This window comes from Cicer arietinum, chromosome 5, assembly GCF_000331145.2.
Source record: "Cicer arietinum cultivar CDC Frontier isolate Library 1 chromosome 5, Cicar.CDCFrontier_v2.0, whole genome shotgun sequence".
Lineage (NCBI taxonomy): Eukaryota > Viridiplantae > Streptophyta > Magnoliopsida > Fabales > Fabaceae > Cicer > Cicer arietinum.
In genome coordinates, this window is record NC_021164.2 from 76,160,508 (window position 1) to 76,175,503 (window position 14,996).

Sequence of the window (14,996 nt, forward strand, 5' to 3'; positions counted from 1 at the left end):
CCCAACACACACCTGGTATAAAAAGCGCTGTGTCACCGAATATCTTAGGAACTTAGCATATAAGAGGACTTAATTAGCAGGAAAGGCCTTCTGCCAGTGTATGTTTAGATACAGCTAACTAGTGCAAAAGCATAAAATCCTCACCGTGCACATAAATTTTGGGCTCGTCGTGCCTACTGAAAACATCAACTGAAATTCTGCCTCCGCCTCCACCAGCAAAACCATTACCTCCACAAGCAGTTATCATCCCACTACCAATCCTGCTCTTTTAAAGAAAAGACAGATCAGTTGCAAATCATTAAGTCTATATTCACGAAAAGTACATTACACTTTAATTGCAATCAAGCACAGGTATATTTTAAAAATTCCATTATCGGCCAAATAAATCAATGCCTATAAATATAGACAGAAAATAAGTCCTTCGAAATGAATAATTCACAAACCATGATATGGTTTTAGACTTCAGTAACAGACTTTTACGCAATAATAGGCGGCAATTAGTACTAATTTTATTCAAATTGAAACAATGATGATGAGGAGCTGCTGCCATATATAGAAAACCACATCGTAGAACATGCAATTAGGAAACTGCAAAAACCATTGGTAACAAGAAGAAAAAAAGGCTTAGAAACAATATTTTAAAGAAAAGAGATGCAGTAATTTGTATAATTTACGCCCCTTATTTAACCACACAAAATCCAGCTGGTTTTCAAAATGTAAACAGAAAACCTTGATTGTGTGTTTTAACTTCAAAAAAAAACTGCAACTAAAATCGTGGTTAAACTAAAATGAAACGTATGAAAAGAGAACAAGCTAAAAAGGTTGGATGGAGTGAAAAACACCTAACACGGCGAAAAAGATGAATCCAAGATGAATGAATATCCAAACTGAAACCAAGTTATTGTCTAGCCAGAGTAATAACTACTGTAATGGAAAGATAACTAACAACTTCAGATTAATCAATAATATGCTTACTATAACCAAATAAGACAACAACAACAAAAAAACTATTACATTCTATAACCCTTGATGTAGATGCTGCCTCCGGAGCCACCTCCGCCTTTGGTCCCTCCATCACCACCATCAGCCAAAAGAGTTGCATTCATCTCAATAACTTTATGAACAATCATCCTCAGAACCCCTCCACCCAACCCACCATAGTCCCTCTCCTTGCTTGTCGACGCACCACTACTCCCAAAACTACATGGATTCTGCAGCGAAGCCCACGAATACGCATCCCCTCCCCAGACATCCTCCGGGAGCTTCGTCGTATCAACCAGACAGCTAGCACCCCTCCCGCCATGCCCTCCACCACCTCCATCAACCCCTTGAGGAGTTCCACTCGTCTGAGGCGGTGGTGGCCCCGCCATAGCTGTCGTGTTCACCGCCGAAAAATTCCCAAAACTAGCATTATCTGCTTCCAACTCAAAAGTTCCGGTGAGAATCGACGAGTTGTTACCTAAACTAAAATTACCAGTAACATTAACGGTTATCATGCAGCCAGGAATCTCACAATGAAACCTCACACCAGGTAGGATGTTAAAATTTCCCTTCCCTGCTATGTACACGTCACGAGTGAGGTTCGCATCGTTCGCTATATTGCACGTCGTGTCCAGAGAACCAACACCACCGAGATCGTCCACACACGACACCGACGGTGGATGAGGCGGTGGTGGAGGCGGAGCTGGTGGCGAGTAATCCTGATGAAAAAGGTTCCAATCGAAATCAGTTATAGAAAATTCATGCTCCAACTCGTTGCTCTTCGATTCTTCGGAAACACACTGTCTCGCGAATACGACAACGGCGAGTGCGAAGACGGAAAAGAAAAGGAAACGCCGGATACGAAATCGAGCCATTCACCGGCGGCAATAGAAGTCATTACACTGAGAGAACTGAGATTCGGATTTCAGGAGTGAAATTTGATTCAGAAACCAATGCAGTTAACCTCGCAGTCACCATGAAGAAGCCAGAGGATGAAAAACCCTAACCTCTCCGTCCGTACGGAAAATCAATCTCACTGAAAACCCTAGAAATCTCTCAGAAACGCACTAAGTGAAAGATCGAATTGAATTAGGAAGAAGAACCACGATGTTCAAGAGCAAGCTTTATTTATTAATTTATTAATTAATAATTATTGTGGTAAAAGAAAAAGGGGTTTCTCGTATACGGAAGAGGTTCACGTGAGCTTCAACATTTTTCTTAGTTAATCTTTGATTTCTTTCACTTGGGTGAATTTTATTGGGCAGAACATAGGAATTACTGAGGAGCTCACCGTTGACGATAATTTTCTTGTATTACGAACCTCACGCCGCTTTAAAGGAGCGTCAGAGACACACCCTTCCAATTAACGAACGAAAGTTACGAAACGCATGTGGAATGTGGAAGTGAGTAAGGATATGAAGCGTAAGTTAACATAGTTGCGTGGACTTTACGCTCTGCCGGCGGTCAGGGAAAGGCGCGTGTCGGAACAACTCGAGAAGCGTAGAATGAGGTACCGTCAGCTTATATGACGAATGAGGTTCCGCCAGCGGTGACGACTGCTGTTGTGTTTGATTTACGAGCGAAGAATTTGGAGGCGGTGTCAGTGTGAGGAGAGCTTTTTTCAGCAGGTAAATATTGAATATATTAATATTCATTCAAGTATGTTTGGAGACAAACAATTCAGATTACCTTTAACACATTTTTTATTTTATAAAATTAAATTAAAAACAATATTAAATGAGTGATGTGGCTATTTAAATAAAATAATATTTCATTATAAAAAGAAATCAAATATTATTTTTAAACTAATTTAGAGTTAACACAACTCAAATATGTACTATCTTCAGTCAAATAAATTTTAAAAAAATAAAAAAAATATAACTTACTTTTTATTTAATTTATAAATTATTTTAAAGTAAAAATACTTATTTTAAAAATTATAAATTTTAGTTTCAAACTATAAATTTTAGAAATTAATATAGGAAAGAAATACCATGCTAAAATACTAATAAATGATGGGTAAAATTGTAAGTAGATGTTACACAGTAATTTTATGGTTCTTTTTCTCGTTTGAAAATAAGAAGATTATTTTTAGATAGAAATATTAATTTTCAAAAATTATCATGTAAATTAAAGTAAGTGTGTCTTCCAAATAAGTAAAATTTCTAAAAGTAACAATTAATTTTAAATGGGCAAATGTTTCGATTTTAGTATAAAGTTCATTTAATTCATATTAAATAAGCTAAACTTTAAATAACTAATTTTAATTCTAATTTTTTTTAAAATTAAATGTTAGTTATACCATACTTTACCATTGATTTTGTGTTAGAATAATTTGTACTAGGATGAAATGTTTTAGTTTCTAATCAGAACTAGATTGAGAATGGATGTCGGTCGAAGGTTGCGTAATGTTTTTGTCGTTGAATGCTCTTCTTCCTCATGGAATGATGGTGCAAACAAACACATTGGTGCTTAAATTTGTGTCAGACAATAATGTGTCGAAATTATGGAATAGATTGTGTGTACCACTTACGTTGTTGGAACAATGTATATATACGGGTAGGAGTTTAAGGATCGAAATAATTTGAATACATGACTATTGGAGCGCGATAAATGTAACGGCTTCGAGGACAGGGCTATGTGTTTCTTGTCTTTGTTCCCTCTTGCTCGTTGAGATTGGCACAAGCTGTTTGAGACAGTAATGGATCACGTATGAAATCATACATCGACTTTGGGCTTGGGTCTTTGACGAAGTAGGCCTTGCCCCAACTTGGAACAATTTTAGAACCAAAAGTGGTTGGCTCGTGAAACAATAAATACGAGGTTATTTCACGGGGTTATTGCTATTTAGAAGTAAGAAATTTTATTTTGATATGTCACAAGATAAAAACAAGCAATGGGTTGTTTTTTTATGGAAGGTTCATGAGGTTTTTTCTAAGAGTTTTCCTATCCTTGCACAATATGAGATTGAGATGTTGGATAGGATGATTGCTACAAAAGAGATAAGTTATGCCTTGCAAAGTATTTGTGCTTTAAAGGCTCTTGAGGTGGATGGATTTCAAGTTATCTTTTATCATTCTCAAAGGAACGCAATTAGTGATTTGTTTGTCAAATTAATTATAGTTGTTCTTGAAGGCCCAATCAAAGTTGTCATTTGAACGAGACATTTATCAAGCATGTTCTTAAATTGGAACTAATTGTGTCATAAAGCAATTACACCTTATTAGTTTATGTAACATTTTAAGATGATTACAAAAAATTTCTAACACTCTTGTGGGTTCATATCACAATAGTGTTAGGCCTAATCATCAGAATCGAGACACTATTGTTATCGGACAATTAGATTTGAGTAGATTTGTTATCAAAAAATTTCCCATTTACTTTTCCATTTATATTATGGTATTTGTTTATCTCCCTCGCCTTGTTTTTTGATAAGGTTGATGCACTATATATAAGTTTCCTTTATAGGTAATTATGATAACTTGAGGACAACTCGTCTAGTATAGAAAGACGATGTCTAAATTTTAAACAAGATTAATATCCAAATAGAGAGAGACTATAGTTTTATTCAAAACACATTATATGACTTAGTGTCAATTTATACTATTATTGTTTAATTTTTTATTTATAGGCAAATATTATTATGTTTTACTTAAGATTATGTTAGTTTTTGGGATTGACTTGAACTTTTTGCTTGAAACTCCTTCGACGTCTCTTAATTGATCAATCTAACTACCTTTCTGGGACTTATTATTGTTTAATTTAAAACATTAGTCAAAGGATAATTTATAGTGGTTCATGCATAAAATGAACACATTAATTATATTGGTTATGTTCCTCAAATATGTGAAAATGAAAAAGTGCAATTAGGATAGATGATAAAACAAATTACACCCGAAGAGTTACACTCATTTAATAATATCGTGTCAAATAAATATTTTTCAAACTCGGCTTTTAGAATTAAAACTATTGCCATATAGATAATATGGATGCGTTAAGATTAACATTATATATGATTACATTGTTGGCATTATTTTGAACGCATCAAGATTACATGAGAAATAATGATGGATTAATGTCAAAATGATAATTCAATCTAAATATTGATTTTTAAAATTATTTAATCGACAAGATGTTATTGAATTAGTGTCATTTTTTTTTACTAAAAAATGAGTGTAATTCTTTTTTTCCTGTGAAATAAATAAGTATAATTATCAATGTAACTATTTAGGTGTAATTTGATTTTTACTTGTTATAATAATTAAGGACAATATTATATAATAATATTAATTAATCTGAAACGCAACTTCAATGATGACCGAAAATGTTTGATGTTGGAGAAATACAATGAAGTACAACTGAGCAACTCCTAATAGAGTGTATCTCCAAACACTACAACGTCTAAGTCAATGAGAGTTGGAAGGAGTAAGAGGTAGTTCTTAGATTATAATGAATGTTGAGATAAAATCCTAGATTAATGTTTTGATGATAATTAAACAAATATTAATTAAGACTTTTAATTATAATTTTAAGTGTCTTGGTATTTAACATGTGTGTTTGAGTGTATTGAACAAATATATGAATCAAACATTTCAAAACATATCATATTAAAATGAAGCAAACCCATTCAGATAAACGAAAAACGTTATTAACATAATCCTGAAAAACGAACAACGTTATCCATAGTTTCAAAACAACAACAATTATTAGATTCTTAAAGAAATGATTAGTTCGATTAATTACAATATGTTACAAAATATATCCAAAAACATACGAAGATCATTTTAGTATAGGAATCACTCTGTAGGTCAAAGACAAAAGTTGTGCTTCATAATTCATAAAGCGAGATCATTCTCTAAGTTGAGCAACCTTCAAGTACAAAGTTGACATATTGTACATGACACCTCAGTTGTATTTTTAAGCAGTCTACACACGTGGTACAAAGCATGGATCACTTTAGACAGCTGTCAAGCGAAGATGAAAACTCAACACACCTCAAAGCAGAAACAAAGATCGTTATTGATTTACAAGAACATTCTTGTTTTATGGTTGATCTTATCCACTTACTGACACATGACAGCTGGACCATTCTCAACAGTCAAATGAGTTGTCATTAGCCTTCTTGAAGTCTATAAAATAAGTCTCAAGATGAAGACAAATAAGAACTTCAAGTGCAAATAAATACATCAATCATACAAGCATATTCAAATTCTCTTGAGCTTTTCAATCACTTCAAAGTTTCAGTTATGTTCTTAACTTTATATAAGAATCAGCTTTACTGAGTTCTAAATATTAAAATATATTTTCAAACACGAGTTGAGCATACTCATATTCTACCAATCTCTTAAAATCGTGATTTTGTAACTCAATACTATATTGTTGAAATAGTTTGAGTAATTTGTAAAAATCTTTTTATGTTTAAAAGGTAATGTGTAAAAATCCTTCCTAAAATATTGAAAGATAACTTGTGGAAATCCTTTATATGTAGGAATGTAGTACTTTATAACAGATCAAGATTGATCTGTAAAATTTGTGTGAAAACCAATAACGGTCTTGCTTTCAGCACTTAGTAGAAAATATCACAATTGTGAAGACTGAACGTAACTCGTATTGGGTGAATCAAGATATATCTATGTGTGTTATATCTTCATTTATCTCTATTTATTTTTTATCTTCTAATCATATTTTATATAGATGACTTAAAATTATGTGTTTTCACTAATAAAAAACGTTATTCGTTTATAACCAATATCAATATTGAGTTAAATATTTTGAGTTTTAACAAGAATTTTTAAAAAAGAACAATTACAATTCAAACTATTTTTCCTTATAATTGACATTGTTACTTAAATGAATTGTGTATTTTGGACTTGAAGTACATAACCTTTGTATAGAGCCCTCTGATGAGGTGTCTCTATGGACAACTAGATCATTGCGAGATCATTCTCGAACGACGAGTGATAATTAATATTATATTTGTCTCTATATGAAAAATTTATTAAAATAATAATTTTGAAATTAATTTTTTTAATAATATATCATCTTTCTAAATTTATTATTCAATTATTAATAAAAAAAGTAATTGATACTTTAATTTTAATTATGGTATTTTTGTAAATAAAAAATCAATTAATATTTTTCGTAATTTGATATAAAAGGATAATTTTATTTTTTTTATAACAGACTCTGCATAAAAACAATTCAGTAGCTTTTATAGCTTGTGTCGTGACGATGATAGACAACAAAGCCAAGTTATTCAATTGTCAAGTAGCGAGCAAAGCCAAGTTATTCAATTGTCAAGTAGCGAGCAAAGCCATGTTCTAAAAATGACAAATATATGTCGACCTTAAACATGATTAAATTTTTTGTGGATACATGGTCGTTGCAAGACAGTACACGCGTACTAACTTGGATATGCCAGAGTAGTGTCCAATTAGATGCTTAAAGTTAATTTTAATATAAGATATAAAATAAAAATTTAAAATAATATAACTAAATTAATATAATTGATATATGTAATATTTTTTTAATATTATTGAAATAATATTAAATTTAAAAAATTGTATATTTTAATTTTTAAAATATTAAAATATGATGTCTCTTATTAAATAATTTTTTTTAAAGATTTTTAATAAAATAAAAAATTTATTTTTTATAAAGGCATAAAACGGATCTTTATCTTCGAGCACGTCCGATAGATAGTGTTGGCGATGAAACTTACTGGTCGAATCTGGGAGACACTACCTCTTCTGGCTTGTGTCTTTTATGGAGTATGATACAAAAAGATGAAAGACAAATCTCTTTCCGAAATGAGTATGCGTACGAAAAATGTCAGCAAATGATAAATCATTTCAAAATAGGTATATCTTCATCGATTTATTTTTGACAAATTAAAACAATTTTGGAAGGTTGTAAAATATTTTTTCTATTATTTCGTTTGGGTTGATATTTTTGGTGAATTTTTTTTTCTCACAATAATTTTGTTTGAAAGATTTATATAACTTCGAACTTGAACAACTAATTTATGTAATATGGATCTAGTGATATATAAGAGCATGCAAGGAGAAAATCTCTTTTTTTTTATACACCATAAAAAATAAAAATAAATACACAAAATTGAAAAAATGAAGGTATAAAAAAACTAACTTCCATTGTTAAAAAAAAGCTAACCCCCATCATTTCATAAAGTAGAATGTAAATTAAAAAATTTCAATTTTTGGAAGTAAATCAACAATAGATATATGTGTAAGTAATATCCAGTGGATAGCCAAAATTGAATTGTTGAAGGTAGGAGTGAGAATAATGCGGCTAAAAATGGATTTATGGTTGGTTTAAAAGTGTCGTTCAACTTAATCCGTTTAAATAACATGTTAAATTCAAGTTTTTAAAATTTATTTATTTAAATAAATTAGACTCAAATTCTCTAAAAAGTAGAGGTGTATATTGAGCAATTCAGTTATTACTCAACAAATTCAAATTTTGATTTTAAAGTAATGAGATAAATTCATAAGTACCTATTATATTAATTTAAGGCTTTCCATCAACTGTATGAGGTGAAAATCTCATGTATGGTTCTCTAATAAAGATGAGAACAATAATGATATTAACGACTAGGATTATCTAACAGTTTAAGTACAATTGATATAGTTGATGCACAATCAAAATATGATTTTTGGGGATAGATTTGTGGCGTCAACTTATGGGTTTCATCGTTTTTCTAATTTCTTCCCTAACATAATGGAAAAGATTACCTTTTGATTTACCATAAGCACAAGAAGAATTAGTAGCGGGTTATCAAACTGAATATTTGGGTATTATATTTGATTTATTTTACGTTGATTCCTATTTAAACCTATTAATTTTTTAATTATTTTGCAACGGTTTTTTATTTGGGCGGTTCAAATATCTCTATTCCATACATATTCGTTTATGAATTTTTTTAAATAAATCAAACATATGGAGTTTTTGGAACTACAATTGATCTCTTTATTACAATAGATCCACTATTAAATCTTGGATGGAAATTTCTTTTACCTATTTTTCTTGGTAATTTATTATTAACAACTTCGTTTCGATTGTTTTCACTGTAAAGGGGTTATTACTCATTTTTGTACTTTTATTTTCAATTTATTTCTTCAATTAATAGAAGAAAAGGCAATAATATATATATTAGGAATTCTCTTATCCCATTCGGAATTATATCATTTCATAATTATCTATGATTGATTAGGTATTTAGCTATGACCAACTACTTGATCAAATGTGGAGGAAAGTGGGATAAATGGTCAATACTATTGGAAGGATTCCTCTTTGGATAATAAGTAATGTAGTTGGTATTGTTGTGATCGGTTTAATTGGTATTTTTGTTTATGGTTCATATTTCAGGTTGGGATCATCCCTGTAGTAATCAGATGAATTTAATTTTCGAAATTAAAGCATAAGAACACAACACGGATCCACTCTTTCATTGACTAATTCAAGGGGGTCCCGTTGAGTTCTTCATAATCAAAATCTTTTTGTAAATGACTCAATATATAACTTTTTGGTATGTTTCAAAAAAACACCATTTCATTTTTTTAGGATGTTTTTGAAAAATTAACTTAATTAATTGATTCAAAACATTTTTTCTGGATAATATTTGTCCATACTTTTTCTTTCAAGTTGAAAGAAAAGTAAAGGAAATAAGGAATACTTCTTGGGGTGGCGCAATAATATAGTATTCTATATGAAAGAATTCTATTTTGTAAGAATTATTATATAATGTATTATATTTATTATATAATAAATATTTTCTACCACTCAAATATTATGTAGAATCGAACTTTTTTGATACTATACTAATTAAATAATACTCGAAATCTATTTAAATCTCTAAAAATATCGAAGAGTTAGGTTGGGTTATTTTTTATTAAATTTGATATTCATACTGATCAATTTTATTTGAGTTGAATTGAGTTACAAACTCATGATTTTTTCATCAAATTTGAACCAAATCAACTTGTTAAATCTCTTAAGAGATAGCTTTACCGTCCATTGTGATCCTACTCAGTTCGAGAGATAATATTCGATTCACATCAAAAAATGTTAATTATCGTGATTAGTGATTCTTTTTACAATAATATAAATGACTAGTTATGGTAGTCCAAACTCCTTAAAAAAAATTAGTTATCTCTCATTCCTCATCGGTTAAAGAGAGATATTTCAAGACTATTCTTTAATACGAAATTACTAATCTCTAAGTCGTTTTCTCGCATTTTATCCACACAAGTGACTTTCATATAAATTTAGTTTTTCCTGTATATTTGTATGTGATTTAATCGTTTGAATGTAACATTATTTTATTTGTCGTCTTGGTAGAACATTATTTAATTTTTCTATCTCATTGCAGACTTGCAGTGTTCATTTGTTATGAGTTTCACATTCATAAAATAAATTGTCTTATATTTTTTTTAGTAAATATTAAAATTATCCTATGATTTTTTTAACAAAAATTATCTTATAGTATCGTATATATTATTCACTTTGTATTTATGATCATAAAAAATATATATTATTTAATAAAATTAATTGGATAAAATTATTATTATTTATATTTCCCTTTTAATTTATATAAAATAAAAAAATCATTTAATAGATTTAGATTATATATTGAGAATTGGTAGGAATGATCTATTTAACACATTTTTAATATATTTTTTGGTTAAAATTTGTATAAATTTTATTAAAATACGAGTCTTATATAAATTTAGCGAGATATACGTATATTTTAACTAATAAAAATAATGTATTAAATTATCTGAGCATTTTCAACGATGGTAAAATAAGTTATTCCGTCAGTATGTAGTCAAATAAGATTCAGTTTTTGGCGAGTTCACTTTTAGAATTATATCAACATGTAATAAAATTATAATCGTTACCTTTTTTTATTAATTTATTAATATTAATAAATTTATCGTCGTTAGTGAACCCTATTTAATAACGCAAGTTGAATTAAGCATTGAAGTAAAAAAATTAATGAGTTGCTTTAAGATGACGTGACATATTAACCTTATTGAATGAATTTGTGTTGAATTCACCGTTATAGATGCTTTTAAGAGAATCTCCAACGGTAGTCATCACGGTTATTTAACTCATGAAGGAACAATATTTTCATATTCTAATAATAATAAATTTATAACCGTTATCTTTTTTATTAAAATTTATTATTATTTTAATATTAATTTATGATTGTTAACTTCTTTTTAGTTTATTAATAATAATAATTTTATAACTTTTTTTATTGATATATGATCGTTAGTTTTTTTTTTTTAATTTATACATGTAACTCTTACTTTTTCTTTCACAATTTTATGGATCCAAATCAATATAATCTTCAACAACCTTGATTGTATTTATGTATGTATTTAATATTTAATTTTTATTATTGTTATAAAAATTTAAGTTCAATTTTATTTTAAATTTAAATTAAAATAATGTATAATAATAATAATTGAAATATTTAAATTAATATTTTAATGTATAATAAAATTAAATATAAATTAAATATTAATGTATAAATTAAAATTGTGGGATTTAATATGATTCTTTAAGAGTTAAACTGTATAAAATGAATGAGTTATTTTAAAATTATGTGACAGAGTCTATTTAATGATTTAATGAAACATGTTGAATTTATCTTTAAAATGCTTAGTAACATTATTCTATCAAGTTTTTATTATCTAACATTTTATTCTTCATGTTTCCTTATAAATTGTTATAAATAGATACCAACTATTCATACAATCTAATTAAAGACAAAACTTATGTGTATTTTCTAAAGTAATTTTCTAATGCTTCTTAACTTAACCAACAATTATTTTATCACATTTATAATTTTTTTTAAATTTATTATAAAAAAATGTGTATTTTATGTTAATAACAGAGCGAAAAAAAACACTTTAAAAAAAATGCACATTAGTTTTTCCCTTTAATTAAATACTACTATAAAATGTGTTAAACATAACATTAATTCATCTAAACATCTAAACAAGTGAACATCTAAACAAGTGAAGGTTGGACGTAACTTATTTTTATCTTTGGACAACCTATGAATAAATTGTTCTTCAATTACATTAAAAATACTTTTTATTTATAGTTTAATTACTATGTATCAATAGTTAAAAAATTTATATTATCAATATATCATAATCATCATTTATAGTTGTGACGATTGATATAATTATTATAGAAGTTAATAGTTTTTAATGATTTAATAACTGAAATTAACTGACAGAGTAAAAAACGTCTATACAAATTAATTTTGTTTTATTGAATAAACAAAAAATAAAAGCCTTAAGAGAAAAAATAAAACCCAGATCAGCTACGATGTTAGAGCCCAGATGGCCATATTATACTCTTCCTCTAGGTTATCTCTCTACTTAGAGCCTCTTCAACGGTAGCCAACGTTTGTCCGCTACCGTGGAATCACGTAGAATTGAGTTTTTTGCGAGTTTACTATTAGAGTTGTGTAAAGTTGTACGTCAGAAAACAACGGTTATTTCATAATTTAATAATAATAAATTTATACATTTTTTTATTAATTTATTATTAATAATAAATTTATAACTATTATCTTTTTTTTATTATTTTACGACTGTTAGCTTCTTTTTAACTTATTAATAATAATAATTTTATAATTGTTTTTATTTATTTATTATTGTTATAAAAATTTAAGTTCAATTTTATTTTAAATTAAAATAATATTAATTGAAATATTTAAATTAATATTTTAAGTTGTAATAAAATTAAATATTAATATATAAATTAAAGTTGTGGAACCTATTTAATAAATTTATATTTAGTTTACCATTATTGTGCACAGTAAAAAAAGTAAATCAATTGCTTCAAGATGATATAATTGATTCTATTTAATGAATTTATGTTAAATTCACAATTAAGGCTCTTATACATCTTATTATTTTGCACTATTTGATGAAAATACCGGCTGAACTCGACAAAGGAAAATGCTTGACAATTTTAACTGACTACTCGAATAATTATATCTCTACTCCCACGGTCCCTAAAAAAAATTATCAATTTAACCTTTTTTATTTTTCACATTTTACTCCGTCTATAATTTTCTAACACGGAAAAAAAACATGTCTTTATTTATTTGAAAAGTTTAATGATTCAGTTTTTGTGGAACACATTTATTTAAAAAATTTGTTATAAATTTGTCGAAACTGATCAATATTTTGAAAATTTTAATTATTTTTTTTGAAAAATATATGTTATGAAAAACCAGAACCTCCAATTTTTTTTATAGATTATGAACATAGATGTTTGCTTAGGGAAGGACAAAATTGGAAGTGCAAACTAATGGTATGTACAGATGTATAATATGTACGGGTTAAAATTTCCAAATTGTTTGTAAATGTAGTTTTTAAGGACCAAAGCGTGCACCTATCTTCATTCTTTAGGGATCAACCATGTGTCGAAACTGGGCCAAGCCTAATGTACGAGATTCCATGTAAAATGGTACGATGTTAGTAAGAAACGATTTTTTTTCTCACTCACTCAAATATTCTCACATATATAAAAATACACATATTAAATCGATTAATTTAGACAAATAAAATATATTTTTGAATTAATCAATTGGAATAGAGGTTTTAAAAATATTCGGAGGTGAAAAAATAATTTTTTAGTAATAATAATAATTATTATTATTATTGTTATTTTGTAATGTTTAGTTCAACTAATGTCGAAATTGTTAAATTAGATATTATATTCCGAGTTTGAATTTGATATTTTTGAATTATGTGTGTCAATTATATATAAATGTAGACTTTTCAAATATTGATAAATGTGAATTATAGATAACAATGTGAAATTTGATATAAATGTGGACTTTGATTATTGTTATTGATAATTGAATATCAATTATTGATAACAATGTAAAGTTACAAATTGACAATTATGTCTGTACATTAATTTTTTTCTTTAAAAATATGAAATATATTGAAATTTATTTTTGAATCATCTCAGGATAGTTAACCCATTTATTTTTGAGAAATGTTATTTAAACACAATTTTAAACACAAATACAAACACAACTACTGTATACGTATACGCTATACACATTTATACATATTTATATTCTCTCTCTTCATGAATATACCTGTGTTACTCTATCTTAATTGATTAACAATAAAATCAAATTAAACACTACAATCTCTCTCTTTATTTTTAATGGATCACTAAAACATATTTTAACCATATTAGAGAGAGAAAAAAAATCCATATTTAATAAATAAATAATTTAATATTGGATTATTGATACTTTTTTGAGAGATAGTAGTAGATATTATTATATAGGCTAAATATCATCTGTGATCTATTGATTTAATTTCAGTTAATATTTTAGTCATTTATTTATTTATTTTTTTTTGATTTGGTCATTTATTTTAATTTTAAGTGACAATTTGATCTTTTATGTTTTAAAATGTCAACAATGTTTATCTTTATTTTTTGTAAAAATTCAAAAAAAATCATTAAAAAATTCAAACAAAACCCATAAAATTAATTATCAACCTCAATATAATGCAATTTCATCAAATTCATAACTAAAATATTTAAATAAACTAATATTTTCACCTCTAACAATATCAAATAAAGAATGATAAATGTGAGTTTATTTGAAGATTTGAGTTACGAATTCGATGAAATTTATTTTATATTAAAGAATATAATTAATTTTATGAATTTTGATTAAATTTTTGTAAAAAAAAGAATAACATTGTCGACATTTTAAAACATAAAAGATTAAATTGTCACTTAAAATTGAAATAAATAACTAAACCAAAAAATAAAGATAAAAGACTAAAATATTAACTGAAATTAAGTTAAGTGACCACAAATAATATCTAACCTATTATATACACATATACTATAAATTAATAACGTGTTAACATATTAACTTTTTTCCTCTCAAAAGACATAATAATTTTTCAGGCAAACCTTCCTCAGTAGACCAG

At 27.4% G+C, this 14,996-nt stretch overlaps 1 protein-coding gene across 2 annotated transcripts in view; it reads right to left on the reverse strand.

Annotated features, from left to right (window-relative positions):
- The window catches only part of LOC101498285 (uncharacterized), a 15,812-nt gene extending 13,217 nt beyond the window's left edge, over positions 1–2,595 (reverse strand). Inside the window, exons 1-2 of one of the 2 annotated variants that reach the window (XM_004501030.4) lie at positions 1,015–2,595; positions 145–260 (exon numbers count right to left, since the gene is read on the reverse strand). In XM_004501030.4, coding sequence (XP_004501087.1) covers positions 145–260; positions 1,015–1,856 — 958 coding nt within the window. In that variant the 5' untranslated portion in view covers positions 1,857–2,595. Of the gene's footprint in view, positions 1–144; positions 266–1,014 lie in introns of both variants that reach the window. The other variant, XM_073368338.1, reaches the window with a different exon arrangement.
- Positions 2,596–14,996: the final 12,401 nt, after the last annotated feature.